This window comes from Bos indicus x Bos taurus, chromosome 21 (genome assembly GCF_003369695.1).
Source record: "Bos indicus x Bos taurus breed Angus x Brahman F1 hybrid chromosome 21, Bos_hybrid_MaternalHap_v2.0, whole genome shotgun sequence".
NCBI classification, from domain to species: Eukaryota; Metazoa; Chordata; class Mammalia; order Artiodactyla; family Bovidae; genus Bos; species Bos indicus x Bos taurus.
Window position 1 is genome coordinate 34394822 of NC_040096.1, and position 16484 is coordinate 34411305.

At 56.9% G+C, this 16484-nt stretch overlaps 1 protein-coding gene across 14 annotated transcripts in view; it reads left to right on the forward strand.

Annotated features, from left to right (window-relative positions):
* Window positions 1-523: 523 nt before the first annotated feature.
* STRA6 (stimulated by retinoic acid 6) overlaps window positions 524-16484 on the forward strand; it is a 29702-nt gene continuing 13741 nt past the window's right edge. Inside the window, exons 1-7 of one of the 14 annotated variants that reach the window (XM_027521241.1) lie at window positions 524-792; window positions 7268-7400; window positions 12471-12537; window positions 12841-12926; window positions 14125-14264; window positions 14862-14885; window positions 15069-15235. In XM_027521241.1, coding sequence (XP_027377042.1) covers window positions 7285-7400; window positions 12471-12537; window positions 12841-12926; window positions 14125-14264; window positions 14862-14885; window positions 15069-15235 — 600 coding nt within the window. In that variant the 5' untranslated portion in view covers window positions 524-792; window positions 7268-7284. The other 13 variants (XM_027521239.1, XM_027521245.1, XM_027521238.1 and 10 more) reach the window with 13 other exon arrangements.

Sequence of the window (16484 nt, forward strand, 5' to 3'; positions counted from 1 at the left end):
GATTCCCCTCTTCCCAGGGTCAGGGCCCTCAGCCCAGCTGGGCAGCAGCAGGATGCTGATCGGGTTATTAAAAGATTAGCTGGTTGGTTCCCCTCCGGCCTGGTGCAATTCATCAGGCAATGGCCCCCGGGAGTGATGGATGGTGACAAACGGAGGTAGGTGGGGGGTTCCTGAACCCACCCAGGGCCACAGCTGGAGAAACTCAGCCATCAAAGAAAGCCCCGTGCAGGCTTCTCCACTGAGGTGACTGAGGGCCAAGGAGATCAAGTTTCGGGCAAATGGTTTGGGGGTTGGAGAGTCTCTGCCAAAAACAAGCCGCCCTGTGTGTTGTGTGGGGCCCCAGCAGGGCTGTGGGGCTGAGCTGGAGAGATGGGGGTGGGTTGGGCTTCTCTGATCCCCGGAATCACAGGCAGGAGGCCTGGGGGGTGGGGGAGGCCTGGGGGGCGGGGGAGGCCTGGGGGGCGGGAGGAGGGGCAGGGCCAGGACTGGTGGGAAGGAGGAAGCTGCCTTTCTTGGAGGGAGGGAGGAGATCAAACACCTTTTAAAGCAGGTGCTGGGGACTCTGCTCAGGGCCAAGTGCTGAGACGGCGGTACAGCCAGTCATCCCTCCGGGATCCGAGCCAGAGCTGGGGCTGGTGCTCAGAGGAGGAGGTTCCAGGTAGTGGGGAGTACTCTGTCTGCCCGGAGGCACAGGACTCCTGAGGGTGATCACTAAAGAGAAGGAAGAGATACAGAAGGGAGAGGTCAAGAGGACGCTGTGGCAGTGGGGCTGGAGCCAAGTCTGCGGGCCAGGTAGGATTGCGACAGGTTGGGGAGCAAGGAAAAGGTATGGTGGGGGGCAGAGCACAAATGAAGACGTGGGGCAGGAAGGAGGCAGGAATGGTAGGGTTGAGCAATTCTGGGGGATGAGGTTGGAGGCCTGGAGATGGCTGGACTTGGGGTACCCTGGGAGCTAGTGCAAGCTCCAAAAGACAGGGGGACATCAGAACAGTTGTGTCTGCATAAGGTCTTTGTTGGCTTCCCAGGTAGCTCAGTGGAATCTGCCTGTAATGCAGGAGACACCAGAGACGCAGGTTCCATCCTTGGGTTGGGATCCCTGGAAGAGGGCATGGCAACCTACTCTAGTATTCATGCCTGGAGAATCTCGTGGACAGAGAAGCCTGGTGAGCTATAGTCCGTAGGATCACAAAGAGTTGGACACAACTAAAGCGACTGAGCACATAGGATTTGAAAGTGGGCAAGAGATTGATGGAGAGCCCTGTCCTGTAGTCAGCAGGCAACGAGGAAGGAGAACTCGGGATCTGCCCAGTAGTCGGTGTCCTCAGTGAGGAAGGAGGGTAGCACAAAGCCCACATCTCAAGACCAGACCACGGTGGTACCATCCTAGGGAGGAGGTGTTAGGAAGTGAGAATCCAGGCCTCTAAAGCTGGGGGAGTCCTCATGGCCTTTTGACCAGTCCTCCTTTGAAGGCAGGAAACCCTCTGTAGCATCTTGATGTTACTAGCTGATTCTTGATTGCTGCCTCTTGTGGTGGGCTCACTACTCTGTGAGATTAAGAAACCTACCTTTGTCTTGAGCTGAAATCTGCCTCCCTGCCTTCCCTCCTCTGAACCAGTTCTAGCCTAGCACTCTGGGAAGGGAAGAACAACTGCTCCCCTGAAAGAGCTGGCTGCCCTCCTTCCCACCAGTGCCCACACTCATGCCAGAGCACTCTGGCTTCAATCTCTCTTGCTGTGGTGATGCTATTGGTGAGGGGGCAGGAGAATTCCAAGAAGGGCATATCAGATGATGCTACTGATGCTCCCATGTGGCAAGGGAGGTAGGAGTAGAGAGCTATCCCACACTTTTCCCTCATAAGCTGAGCAGCCAGTAACGCTGCCTTCCAACCACTGAATGGGGTCAGGCTGGGTCTGGAGCTAGGATTAGGTACCTGTGTGTGCAGGGGGCAGTTCAATATGTGTGTGTGTGTGTGAGTGCACTGTGTAGATGGGGACAGACCCAGAGCTCATAGGTCCACATGGGGTTGAACCCGCCTTCGCTGCTTATCTACAGGCTCGTGGGGGGCTGGGCTGCACAGGCAGGGGCATGGGCTGTCCCCCTACTCCTGGACTGAAGCACTCCTTGGCCATTGTCTGCTGTGGGAGATTTCAGTCTCCCTGCCGGAGACTGGAGTGTTGCTGAGGCTCTGGGATGTTACTGAGGTTTGGGTGCTGTAGTAATTTAGGGGGTGCAGTTGGACTTCTAAGGCAAAAGCTGGGGTGGGAGTGTGGTGAGCAGTGAGGGGTCTCTGGGCCTTTTGAACCTACCCACTATGATTTTGACCATCTTGCCCCACCCATGCCTGATCTGCCAGAGTTTGAGGGTCCTCGGAAGGTGGCTGGGGTTCTCGGGTGTTGTAGATGTTCTGGTCTGTTACTGAAGTTCTGGGGGCTCATTAAGGGTTGACACTGGGTTCTGGGAGTTCTTGTGGTGTTATTAAAGTTCTGGAGATATTGCTAAGATGCTAAGTGGGGGGCTCTGGAGGAACTGGGGGTCCTTGGGGGTGTGTCTGAGGTTCTTCCTCATGGCTTCCCGCCCGCTGTCAGCTCCTTTTAAGCTTAGCACTTTGCCCTTTAAGGATTTTGATAACCATGGGCTGCTGAAGGCACACACGTGGGCCTCTGTTCCTGGACGCAGAAATTCCTCAGATTTAATCAACTTGAACAAAAACACGGAGAGGAAGGAAGCCCTGTCCTGAGGCCTGCATGGGCCAACTCCAGCCCAAGGGGCAGGGCCGGGCAGCTCAGTGCCAAACCCAGATGGCAGATGACTTTTGTCTGCTCAAGTCCAGAAGCTTTTAGTGACCCCCTGTCAGCATGAACACCCTCAGATCTGTATTCAGCTGGGAGCCCTGTTGGCCTGGGCTATTCCTTGGGTATTGGCATTGGCCTCATCTGAGTGTGCCAGGCATCTCTGACCCCTGCTCTGCACTCTCCTTGCCTCTCAAATTCCCCTTCTCAACTCTCCTATGACACACCTCATCTTTGCTGCCATTGCTGACTCTGTCTGACCTCAAGGCCTCCCTCCAGGCCCCCTCCTCCAGGAAGTCTCCAAGACTGCTCAAGTGTTAGTCGCTCAGTCGTGTCCAACTCTTTGCGACCCTGTGGACTGCAGCCTGCTAGGCTTCTTTGTCCATGGGATTCTCCAGGCAAGAATACTGGAGTGGGTTGCCATTTCCCCCTCCAGGGGATCTTCCCAACCCAGGGGTCAAACCCAGGTCTCCTGCATTGCAGGCTGATTCTTTATAGTCGGAGCCTCTGTGCCTCTGGGCCTCGCTCCAGGCCCCCTCCTCCAGGAAGCCTCCAAGACTGCTCAAATCATCTCTTTATTCCTCCTCCCCTCTTCTCCCTTCTCCAAGATTTCACTGTCTTTCAAGTACCTCCACTCGACATCCCCTCCTCTCCTGAGGGCAGGTGCCGGTCTCTGACTCTTCTGGATAGAGTCCCCCATACAGCCAACCCCAGAGGGCCTGCCCTGTCCTCTGCCTCCAGGCCTTTGGAGGAATTCAGGAGCATGTCATCACCATCTTTCTTTTCTCATGACTTTTCCTCACCAGCTCCCAATCTGACTGGGCTGCGTCCTTCCTAACACCTCAGTGGTAACCTTCCATTTCACAGATGTGAGCTCTCCTACTTTCAAGCTGGGGTGGTGCTTTGGGCTCAAGAAGTGGGGTCCCCTTCCTAGCCTGAGCTCCACAACCACCCAGTAGCCATGGATCTTCAACCCAGCCTGTTTCCCTGCCCCCACCAGAGTGGAGGCCACTCTACTGGGGGGCCAAGAGGGTGGGTGGGTGAAAGACAATGGGGGACCCTGGGCAATCGCTTCTCTCTGTGGCTTTGACCTTCTTACTACAACCAGCGCCTGGTGTGCTGGCTCCACATTCCTGGGCCATGAAGTCATTGAGGGGAGGGAGTGGGGGCCTTGGAGAGAGGAGAGAGCCCACAATCAAAGAATCTCCTGGCTGGATAACCTACCCCATCCTGCAAGAGAGGCAGGGCTGAGACTCAGAGAAGCCAAGGGAATCACTCACGGTCACACAGCCCGTCCTAGGGCTCAAATCCAGGTAGGTTGCCTGCCCAACCAGGGCACTTCTCCCTGCCATATGGAAACCCAGCTCTTTTCTTCTGGACCTGCTTCCTACCACTTTCAGCCTGGCCCTGACTAGGGGAACTGCTGCCCTCTCTCCACTGTGCCTGGACCTGGGGAGAGAGGCGAAGCTCATCATTTCCTCACCTCTGCTTAGGGCCTTCCTGAAAGTGGTCTCTGCATTTTCTGCATGGGCACCGGGCTAGTCCTGGGAGGAGGCACAGTCTCCACTTGAGGTCTCTTTGGAAGCAGAGCAGGCTTTGGGTCAGGAAAGGGTGCTATGGGGAAGGGGCTAAGCCTGGACCTTGTAGCTTGGGCCCCTCCCTGCTGGTCTGGCTGCAGCCCCTGAGGCTGATGGAGGCCCCTCCAGGCAGCGTGAATGCCTTTCCTCAGCGCCTATCTGGGTGCCCACCTTCATTCAGGTGTCTGCTCAAACATCACCTTCTCACCTGGCCTGTCCTCAGCATCCTGCCGAAAATAACCTGCTTCTGTCTATCTGTCTCTCCTCCCTCCTCTCATTTTATTTTCCCTTTCAGCACACGTGACACATGTTCTTTCTCCCCGCCCCTACTACACATGAAGGTCCCTGGGGTGCAGAACTTTCTCTGTCTTGCTCGCTGCTCTATTCTCAGTGTGGAGAACCTTGCCTGGCACATAATCGGCCTGCAGTTAGAGCTGTTGAATGAAGGAGGGGATGAACAAACCAGACTGGGAAGGCAGATTCAGGCTCCCCGCAGGGTAGGAAGCAGTTTCTAATGGGCATTTATCCAGCTCCGAACTTCTCTACCTGGTAGAGCAAGTGAGCTCCCCAGCACAGACTGAATTCCAGTTGTTGGAGGAATCAGGAGGGGGATTTAACATCAGAGAGTTAGCTGTTCCCTAAAAGATCCCCTGGAGGAGGGCATGGCAACCCAGTCCAGTATTCTTACCTGGAGAATCCCATAGACAGTGGGCTACAGTCCATAGGGTCACAAAGAGTCGGACACTACTGAAGCAACCTAGCGAGCATGCATACAAGCTACGGGTCTAAGACTCCTGAGCAGTGAAGGGAAGGTGGGCGTGGGTGCTGGAGCAGAGGGCTGTGGAAACCTGCCTGGAGAAACAGCAGCCTGCACGAGACAGGCCCATGGAGGAGTCATGGTCACCAGAGCAGGCAGCGAGCCAAACCCAGTTTAGATAGCCTGTGTGGCCCCAGGCTACTGTGCATCGGGGGAAGGAGGGCAGAGGAGCAGAGACCCAGCTCTGTCCTTAGGAGATTGTAGCGGGGCCTGGGAGGCAGGATTCACCCCCAAATGCCTGGAATCAGATGGGCAGTGTGGGCTCCTGTGTTGCATCAAAGTTCAGGTTCAGCTCTGAGTCAGCAAGATACTGACGTCTCTTTTGGGGAGGGGAGGGGTGGCCGGAGCCCTCTTCCTGGAAGAGGGGCCATTGGGAAGGAGAGGGAGGAGCCAAGGCCAACAGAGCAAAATCATGTCCTAATTCTGGAAGGCTTGGTGGGCCTGGCTACAGAATTTGGAAGGACAGCTTTTAGGATCTCAAGCTCTGACCCTTCTGAGCATCACTCAGGCTGTTCTGTCTATCAGGAACATGCTTCCCTCTAGCCCACCCAACTCGTCCTTTCAGACCAAATTCAGTTTCTTGTGGTGTACATCAGGGCAATCTGTGTTCCCTTTGTAACCTTCAGATTCTAGCTTATTTACCGCCTCCTCCTAAACTGCTTCATCCTCCTAAACTGTAGACTTTCCTGTCACAGGGCCCCAAACAGTGCTGGCACTTAGTAGATGTTCAGTGAATTTGTGTTAAAACAATAAATAGATAAATGTCCTTTTCCGAAGCTTGTTGAATGAATGCCTTAGCTGGGTAAGGCAGTGGCTCAGGCACCTGTGGGGTATTGAAAGGACAGGGACCCTCAAAAGTTCAGGGAGGGGGTCTGACTCCCACCCAGGAGTAGGGTCCTGAGAACCGCTCTCTGCCTCTTCTGTATCTTGCTGTACTCCCACCCACAGTTGGGGACCAGGAAGGGGAGAGGAGCCCCCATTCCTGCCTTCCTCACCCACACCCCACACTCTGGGAGGAACAGGAGGCAGGCAGGGCTCTTGCCTACCCACGGGTCTGGTTCGAGTTTAAAGGACTAATTTAAATGCCTTGTGGGGGTGAGTTATCTCCTTGTGAAATCAAGTTGGAGAAACAAAAAGGTTTTACCCGCGAGGGACACATGTTCCTCCAGGAGAAGGAACGGACGGGCTCCCTCCCCTGCCTCCACCCCTGGCCCAGCCCCAGCAGTCTCCCTGGGTTGCCGGAATGCCTGACTTGTAAGTAGGGGCCCAGTAGATGTGCTGGGCAAAGGTGTGAGCGATTTGGGGCAGGCATGGAAGGCAGGTATGTGGGTGCAGTCAGGTGCCGGCCCTCCAGGCCACGCTCTTCCCCGGCTCGGACCGCCAGTGGAGCCGGGCCTCCACCTCTGGGAGGGGGGCTTGCGAGGACCCTGGGTATGTTCCCATCACTGGCGCCCACAGGGTCCAGCGAGGGGCAGGCTGAGGCTGGGGGATGGTCTCCAGGGAACCTGAACAAAGGGGAGGGGATTGGGCAGGACCCCCGAGAGCGGGAGGGGACAGGAGCCCAGCTGGGAGAGTCCAGCCGGGTGTGCTGAGCCCGCCCGCTGCCCGCCCACCCTTTCATCTCTGCAGCTTCTTCCTCCCTGGTCCTTCCTTGAGTGTGTGTCTGTGGGTCCATCTGGGTGGGTGGGAGGAGGGGAAGGAAGGGGGGAGGTCTCTCTGGGCAGCTTGGATTGGATAAAACTTCCTTGAAAATGGTGCTTTGAGGCAAAGCCTACCCGTGGCCAGTCACAAAGAGACAGACAGGTGCTCTAGCAAGAGCCCAGGGACCCCCGGGGGGCACCGACCCCGCAGGACCACACGAGACTGGGCGGGAAGGGACAGGAGGGGACAGGAGAAGCCCTTCCCTCCTCTTGCAGCCCTCACTCCCAAACGGGCTTTTCCCAGAGAGCTAAAAGCAAGAAAGTAACCTTTAGGATTAAAGAGAAACGTTTCTTTGTTTGGGTTTTCTTTTCTTTCTTCTTTTTTTTCCCCCCTAAGCCTCTTTTCACATCTGTAGTGGCTTTTTCCCTCTTCTTTGGGGTCAGAGGAGAAGGGCTTGAGGATGTCCACCCAGGCGGCAGGGAACCAGACCTCCTCCGGGGCCACTGACAGCGAGGATTCCTATGACAGCTGGTACATCGACGAGCCCCAGGGTGGCCAGGAGCTCCAGCCCGAGGGGTGAGTTGGACTCTATCTGGCTCTTCTTGGCCAGCATGTGGGGTGTGGCAGAGGTTACTGATATTGGGGGGCGGGTGAGGAGACCCTGAGCAAGGATTGCTAAGAGGGACTCTGTTGCTCATTCGCTGTGTGGACCCTCGGCAAGTCACAGCCTCTCTGGGTTTCAGCTCCTCCTCTGTTCTGCGAGAACAGCCCTCACGCTGGTGTTAAGATACTTGAGGTGGGGGACCTTGGCCAGGCTAGGCGCCTAACTATCACCTGTGTGGTGTGTTTATTTTTTGACTGTTATTTGGGAGGGGATGGTGGTGCCATGCTACATGGCTGGCGGGATATTAGTTCCCTGGCTAGGGACTGAATCCGGGCTCTGGCAATGAAAGCACTGAGTCCTAACCACTGGACCACCAGGGAACTCCCTGCGGTGTGTTTCAAAAACAGACTCCTGGGGCCCCTCTTGCAAACTCAGATCCAACCGGGCAGGGTGACTCTGGCTTATAGCCAAGACGGAGAGTGCTGGGTGAGTGGCTGGGGGAAGTCGGGCCTGCCTTCAAGGGGTTACTGGTCTCTGAGGTGACCATCCTGGGGCGCTGTTAATGAGCATCAGTTTCTCCGAGCAGGCCCGGGTCAGGGGGAGGCCTGGGGGAACAGGCTGCCCTGTTGGAGCAGGCTGGTCTGAGGCTCCGTGAAGATAGGAGATCCAGTTCTCTTCAGCAGGAGTGCTCGGGCCAGGTCAGGGGAGGGAGCGGCCTCTGCCCAGATCCCTCTATCTTTGTTTAGTCTGGGCACTCTGGCAGAGGAGCTGGGCCTCCCTGTGCCCCCATGCTGCCAAGGACGTCCGGCCTGCGTGGGCCCCGGAGCCCAGTTCTCCCATTGTTGTTCCTGGCCTCGGCCCCATCCCCCACCTCCCTGCTCTGTCTGAGGGTTTGGGGAACTGAAAAGGTGAGGTAGGCCGGGGGTAGGGGGTGGGCGGTGTCAGCCAGATGTGTGCACATCTGTTCTCCATCAGCAACCAAAACTGGAGAAGGGAAAATGCTCTAGTGCCTTCCCAGGGGCCGGGCTGCGGCCTGACTAGGCCTGGGTCACCCGGCAGGGAGGGAGGCTCCACCCCAGCCTGGGGGAAGGAGTGTTGTTTGGAGGACTTGGGGTTCTGACCACCTGGGAAGCAGTCCTGCGGTCAGCACAAGGTACCTGTCTCCCTTGCCTGAAAGCCTAGGGCTCCCCAGGTTCCTGCTCTGTGTGTGTGTGTGTGTGTGTGTGTGTATGTGTGTTTGTGTGTGTGAGCTGAGAGAAGCAGAAGAATGGAGAGAGGCCCAGGAGCCCCAGGAGGACACAGACTTTCACCCGTTAAGGCGTTAGTTGGAAGCTGTGTCCTTAGCCACCTCAGGGCCCAGGCATTGGCTGGGGCCAGGTGCCTGCAGCCAGCTCCATGGCTCTGGTATTTAGACGTGGCCTTAGAATAAAATTGGAAGCGTGGCAGGGACTGGATAACGAGCAGCACTACCTCTGAGGTAGGTGACATCTCGTATTTGTAGCTCCCTTCTCCCACTGCAGGTGAGAATGAAGAACTTTGTTTGACTCTATGTACTTGGCCCAACCAAGTTGAGCTTATTGCTGGAGGTGGGGAGTAGGAAGCTGGGAGCCCAGGGGAATCCCAAGGAGGCGAATTTGGACTCACTTCTTCCCGTGTGAGTCAGACACCCCGGTGAGGTGGTGCCCCAAAACTTGGAGGCGCTCTGGACAGGGTTTCCCCTTGTGCTCTGGACAGGGTTTCCCCCTGTGCCTCACTGGGCTGGAGTCAGGGCCGTGGGCACTGGTGACAGTGTTCGGGACGGACTCAACCTCCTGGTCACACTGACCCACGTGCCCCCTTGGCACCAGGGCCTGGCTGGAGAGGTAAGGGGGTGCGGGTGCGTCTGATGGGGATCGGATGCCCTGGCTGGGTTCTTCTCTGGACATAGGACTGATCTATAGAAGCCAGGCTGGCTCCTTCCTCCCCCCAAAGGCTCCTCCGGCCAGGTTATGGGCGCTACTTGCCTGTGCTCATGTGTCATCCACCCATCATCAATATTGAGCTCCCCAGCCAGAGCCTGGGGACACAAATACATCTGTGGCAGCTGTCCAGGATGTCAGTCACCTCCCCACCACTTCAAAGGGCTGCCTGGAAGGCGGAACTGGGAGGCTTCCTCCATGGCCTGCCCTCCTACCAAGCGAGGCCAACGCCAGGGTGATGTGCAGGTCACTCTGCTGTGGGAGGGGGACAGGGTCAGGGAGCAGGACTCCACCTGGACCCCAGGCCTGCAGACCCCCGCCCCAGACAGTCAGCCTCTCTCACCCCCAGAGCTGTGCTCTACCCTCTGCTCTTGGTGGGGCCCTCTGCAGCTTCTCACTCAGACCCAAACTCTAGAAACAGTTTTCTGGCTTCTCCTTTGTCCCACTGTCCTCACCACATGGCAGCCTGGCCTCTGTCCCCAAGTGCCTATCACCACCTCTGAATTGCCCAGTACCAGGCCTCTGCTTCCTTGGACTCCATTTGACTCTGGTCCTCACTCTTTATCTTGGAATAAGGCCCAGGACCCTTCAGCCATCCCAGAAACGCCCCTTCCCTCCGCTCCTCCACATTAAGTCATGCCAATTCTTCCTCCTAAATACCTCTGAGACTGTTTACGCTGAACCATTTGAAAATGCTGATACTCAGCTGTCTTTGATGTAAAGAAATGGCAGTTTCATATGGTTCAACTTAGTAGCTTCCACATACTCCTTATCTTTCACATCCTGTTCACTTGCGGCTACTGGAGTCACACTACCTCAGCTTGAATCCTGGCTCTGGTGCTTTACTAGCTGTGTGATTTGGGCAAGACCCCTAGCCTCTCTGAGCCTTGTTTTCCTCATTTACACGAGGAGGATCCTAATAGCATCCACCTCCTAGGTAATAACTGAGTTAGCACGTGGAACAAGCAGTACTCAATGCTTAGTAAGTACTAGGCTGATATTTTGTTTTTAATGTTTATTTATTTGGCTGCATTTATTTGGGTCTTAGCCGCTGCACACAGGCCCCAGAGCACTCGGGCTCAGCTGTTGCAGTGTGTGGGCTTGGTTGCCCCACACAGCGTGTGGAATCTTAGTTCTCTGACCAGGGGTTGAACCCACGTCCCCTGTGTTGGGAGGTGGATTCCTAACCACTGAACCACCGGGGAAGTCCTTCAAATCTAGCCACAGAAATCTCCTAGAATCTGGAACACTGTCCTGCTTAAACACTCTCAGTGCCTCCCAGGCCTGCTGTAACCGGCCCTCAGCCTGCCTTCTGGGCTCCAATCAAGCTGAAAGCCTTGTGCGGCCCCAGCTCCACTCGCTGCTGCCCGCCACTGCACTTTCTCCCGTTCTGTCCTCCACATGGAGCTCCCTTGGCCCTGGTTTGCCTGAAGAGATGCTAACCATCTCCCAAACTCAAATACCGCCCGCCCTGAGCCTTGCCCCAAATGTCTCCCCCTCTTCATCCTCATCTGCTTGTGCTCCCTCAAGGACCAGGCTCCCACCCGCGCCTCCGTGGTGTTCTTTGTGCCTGTGCCATCTTGTCTGCCCCGCGGCACGAAACATGGGTCCACAAGCCATCAGCCAAACGCTTGCTCAGCCAAATTTCTGTTGCCCAGACCTCAAACATTTGAGGGTCCATGAGTCTCAGCCAAATGGAGCTAAATAAAGGGTAGATGGAGGCAGGTGCCAGGTAGTACAGAAAGGCCGGTGATTCCCCCAGACAGGGCCCTGGAGGGGTCCCGGGTGCCTTCTGGTCTAGGATGAATGGGAAAGGATCAGGCTGCCCAGGCGCAGTTTGCTGAGCCCCTGCTCTGGCTGGGCCGGGGTGTGGGGGCATGATTGAGTCACTTTGTCAAGTGATGAGATGCCAGCAGAGATGGCCAGGAGTGGTAGCTCTGGACTCTTGGGGCTGGTCAGGGGCCCTGCCTCACCCAAACCCCACCCCACATACTCCAGTAAGGTGCCTCAGAGTTGTAAGTGGGGTGTGTGAGGCCTGAGTGCAGATAGAAGGAACCTGATCCCCTGTGGCACCTACTCTACCACGAGCACTATTCTGCTTTGGAAAGAGGCTGGAGCTGCCTGGGCCAAGAAGTTGCACAAAAAAGGCTTGTTCTGTACCCTGCCACCCGAAAGACAAGCCCACGCAACTGGGGTCTTTCCTGCTGCTCACTCTCCGGGATTTCCAAGCTCAGGAAGCCTGGGTCAGGAAGCAGAGTCCTCAGGTTCACCCCTGAGATTCATCTTGTCCACACAGGGGAAGAAGCCCAGCAGGGTGGGTGAGCCCTCTACCCCTATCCCTGGGCAGGCCCAGCTGCAGCAGGAGCTTCCTCTGATGCCTCGTCCGCCAGAACTTGGTGGCCCCGTCCACACTGGTGACCTCCTACTGTCGCCCCCAGGCTCTGGCTGGGCAAACCCAGAGGTCTAGCCCTCCCCCAGGAACCCAATCCTATCTGCTCTTCTAGGTTCAGGTCCAATCCTGAGCTCAGGGCTTCCACCTGATCCCTTTCTCTGACACATGACTCAGCCCTTAGCAAAAGTAAAACAAGTAGAGACATAAATCCTGGAAGACCAAGGTCGATCATTCCAGTCACAGACAGACCAAACTCAGATACCAGTGAGTGAAAGGCAGATCACAGAACCAAGTGCTTGATTGCTGGATCCAGGTGGTATGCTCAGCCGCAGTTTGGAGAAGAGGCCTTTGACACCTGGAGCAGTCCAGGGGGCTTCCTGGAGGAGGGAGGAATGAAGTGAGCCTGGATGGAGAGAAAGGCTGAGTTGACCCATTCTGTTTCTCCCATGTCTTCCCCCGGGAGTCCTCTGTCTCCTTCAGCCCTGTAACCTGAAGCCTTGGTATGGGACCCGCATCCCGTAGGGTGATGGGGCCCAGAACAGCTCTGAGAAGATGGAACTGTGTTTGCGCGATCAGAGGGGTCAAGGGAGGTGATGAGTAGAGCCCCAGCATAGGGAGCCTGGAACCCCAGACCTGGCCGTACACCTGGGGTTTCCCTACCTCGGCCTGACCAGCCTTCACTTGCTCTGCAGGCTGGTCCCCTCCTGCCAGCCCAATGTGCCACCCAGCCTCTACCACACCTGCCTGGCCGTGCTGTCGGTGAGTCCCAACTGACCTTCTGCCAGCCTGAATAGAAGTATGTAGGCTGAGGTGGTGAAGAGAGACGTTGGAGCCTCAACGTGGGTGGGGGGCAGGGTGGTACTGGGAGTTCTCCCAGGGCAGGGACCCAAACCAGGACGCAGACAGAGTCTAACCTCTCAAACTTCTGTCACCTAGTTGCCAGTCCCCAGCATGCCGCCCAAGTGTGCATGGGGGTTAGGGGGCTCCCAGGGCCAAGGGCTCTGACTCAGCCCCTGGGGAAGGCCTAGGCACCCTAGCCCCGCCTCTGTGCTCTTCTTTCAGATCCTCGTGTTGTTTCTGCTGGCCATGCTGGTGAGGCGCCGCCAGCTCTGGCCCCGCTGTGGGCATGGCAGGCCCGGGCTGCCCAGGTTGGTGCCTTGGCCCAGGCTCCCCTCTCTGGGGGGCCCAGCTGACAGGGCCACTCTGGAAGGGTGGTGAGTTGTTAGGTAGCTGGGCCTCAGTGACACCCAGAACCCTCTCAGTCTGGAGGCTCTCCCATCTGCCTCCCACCAAGATCTCCAGGTTTGCTTGGGACCCCCAGAGAGAAGGGGAGGGACCGGCTCAGGGGCACCTACTCCTGTTCCAGACCCCAGGGAGACCAAGCCCAAGAGGGCCCAGCTCCAGGACACACCCCCTCAGGCAACCCATGGTCTGGACAGGCCATGATCACTCCACGCCATCTTCACCCTCTTCCCTGAGGGTGTTTCCTACTGACACAGGTTTATGAGGGACTGACCTCCAGCCCCTCTGGCTGAAATTTCTCCCCCTGCCTCCTTCAGCCTTGCAACCCCAGAGCCTGGGGTGGGGATGACCCTGAGGAGTTGGGACTGGGCAGGCATGTGTGGGAGAGACTGAAGAATCCGGGGAGGTGGTAGGAGGAGCCCCAGTGTAGACAGCCTTGCACTCAGAACCGCACGCTGAGGTGGGGCCTGCCATGCTGGTTTTGATGGGAATGAGCCAGGGGTTTCTGCTGTACTGGCTGGCCAGGAAAAAGAGCGTGCCCTGCCTAGGGGAGGGCCCGGGGGAGAATGAAGCAGGATAGAGCCCTCTGAGCATGGAGGCAAGCTGGAGCACCAAAGCAGAGGGTCTCAGAGGCTTGCTCTGAGCTCAGAGGGGCAATGCCTGGGATAACCGTGCCCGCTGTCTGCCCTCTGCCCTGGGGCCACTCCCAGGCCAGGGCGGCGGCCGTTGCATAAGGATGTTGTGACTCTCCAGCTCTCTGAAGGTCTGCCAGCCCAGACAGACCGATTAGTGTGGAGGCGGCCGTTTCCTGAAGCTTCCAGAGTGGGCGGGGCGGGGGATGGGGAGCAGCGCTTAGACTTGTTCCTTCTGCGTCTGTGTGTAGGGGGGAGGGGGGCGTGTTCCTGAGTCACTTGCCATAGGGCCTGGGTCTGAATCCGTAGGAGGCACTCCACAGATATTTGTGGAATGAATACATGAAGGGGCCTCAGTTACCCCATCTGGAAAGGGGAAGGATTCCACCTCCCCCGTGTTTGGAACACAGGGTGGTAACGGAGGTACAGGGCCTGAGTGACTCCCTCTTGTCCTGTCCCTGCTCTATACCAGCCCTGTGGATTTCTTGACTGGGGACAGGCCCCGGACCGTGCCTGCCGCTGTCTTCATGGTCCTCTTCAGCTCCCTGTGCCTGCTGCTCCCCACCGAGGACCCGCTGCCTTTCCTGAGCCTCGCCTCACCACCCGGCCGAGGTACCCAGATGGCTCATGCCCCGGGATGGATGGACGGCAGGGGGCGGGTAGGAATCCAGAGCACTGGGGCTCCTGATCCAGTCATGAGCCATTGGCCAGAAGACACTGTCCCATCACCCTCGCCAACCGTCCCACCACAGTGCCTGGAATCTTGTCGCTCTGTCCTTGGGTCAATGCTGCCGTCTCGGCTCCTGTACAAACTCTGCTCCCCTGGGTGAGGGGTCAAAGGCTGAGTCCCCCAGACCCCAGACAGCCTAGTCCCGCGTGAACATGAAGGAGCATCCGGAGGGGAACAGGGAGGGGTCCTGGAGAGTTGATCTGGGCTTAAGGACGTGGTGGTAGAAAGCACAGCCACCATCCAGAGGAGCCACCGCCCTCCAATGTGGCCTCTTTAGGTCATCTGATCCTCACAACGACTCCCCAAAGTGCAGATATTAGCTCCATTCTACAGTGGTGGAGGCCAAGGGTCAGAGATGGGAACACTAATAAAATCGTAGCTGAATTTATTTAGTACTAGCTCAGGCATGGTGCTATGCACCCTACATATACCTTCTCCTTTGATCTTTGCTAATGTGCTCTCTTATTTCCATTTTACAGATGGGGAAGCTGAGACTTCAAGAGGTAACTTGCCCAAGATCACGGAGGTGATACTAGTCAAGAGCCTGGCACGAATGCAGGGCTCTTGCCTGTTGAATCAGCCGAGGGGCTGGGAAGATAGAGACAGGAGAGAAGTGGGGATGGGCGGGACCCAGGCCCCACCTCCGCTCCTCCATCATGTATCTCTCTGCCTGTCTTGCCTTCCAGGGCCTTGGAAGATACTGGCTCTGCTGTATTACCCTGCCCTCTACTATCCGCTGGCTGCCTGTGCCACCGTCAGGCATGGAGCCGCCCACCTGCTCGGCAGCCTGCTGTCCTGGGCTCATCTGGGGGTCCAGGTCTGGCAAAGGGCAGAGTGTCCTGAGTCACCCAAGGTAACCACGGACTCAGGACAGCCTGGGACAGTGAGGCATGGGGGAGCCGCGTCAGCCGGCGAGGCTCCTTTCGTCTCTGTCTACATGCTTCCCTGCTGCCTTCTACTGGGCACGGGATTCATGCCTTTAGCCACGTGCTCATTCCAAGCTTGGCCCTTCTGTGGGAGAGACAGCCGGGCCTGCCCTCAGGAGCTTCCTGTCTGGGAGTGGGAAGGGAGGGAAGGGGCAGAGAAGGAGGGAGAGGAACCCTGAAATCTCCCCATTATTAATTGCCAAGACTTCCCTTGGCCAGGCTGGAGAGGGAGTGAAGAGAGCTGCAGAATGCAAGCACTGAGTTGGGGGATGGTCTCAGAGGGCTAAAAAGAGAATTCCAGAACCTCAGACCCTGGTTCACTGGGCTTGGTTAGGGTGTGAAGCTGCCTGGTCCAGAGCCCAAAGGGTGCGGGTGTAGCCTACACAGACAGACAACCCGGGTTTGAATCCAGCTTTATCCCTTCCTTCCTTTGTTCATTCTGCAAACACATTTGAGTATATTCTCTGTCCCAGGGGCATTTCTAGGCCCCGAGTAGAGCTGTGAATAAGACCGATGAAGTCCCTGGCATCCCAAGAGCTGCCTTTTCCGGAAGGGGACACACAGTCAGACAAGCAAATATATGCGATGATGCCAAGTGGTGCCAGGTTCTTTGAGAACACCTTATCACCTTTCTGACGTTCAGGTTCCCCCACCCACCCCACCCCGCTCCCACAATGGAGCTAATAACACGAATCCCTCAGGGTAGAGTTGAAGCTTAGGTGGTTCCCGTGAGAGTAAGGACTTGGTTGGTCTTTTTTCACCAGCCAGGACCTGGCACATACTAAGCTCTCAGTAAAAACATATGGCATTAACAAATAAATGAATCCATGTTCAACCCCAGGAGGGCCTCAGCCCCGGGAGGCAGGGTATGTTCTTCGCAGTCGCTCAGCTTGCAAACTGTAATAGAAAGAAACAAAAACAGGCCAGTGTCAAAGCCCCAGGAACATAGGGACGTAGAAGGTGGCTGTCTCCTGTTTCAGGTCCCGTGGCAGTCCCCTGGGATGGGTAGGAGGGGCTCACAAAACATCCTCCCTTTGGCTCCTGAAAGGGCCCGGGGCGTCTAGGGGCCTGGGGAGGGGCAAGCACCTCTGTGGGGCCAGAGAAGGAGAAGTAGCAGTCGGTGCCAAGTGGCCTAGGCTGTAGGATAGTGATAGAAGCAGAAGCCTTCCCACGCAC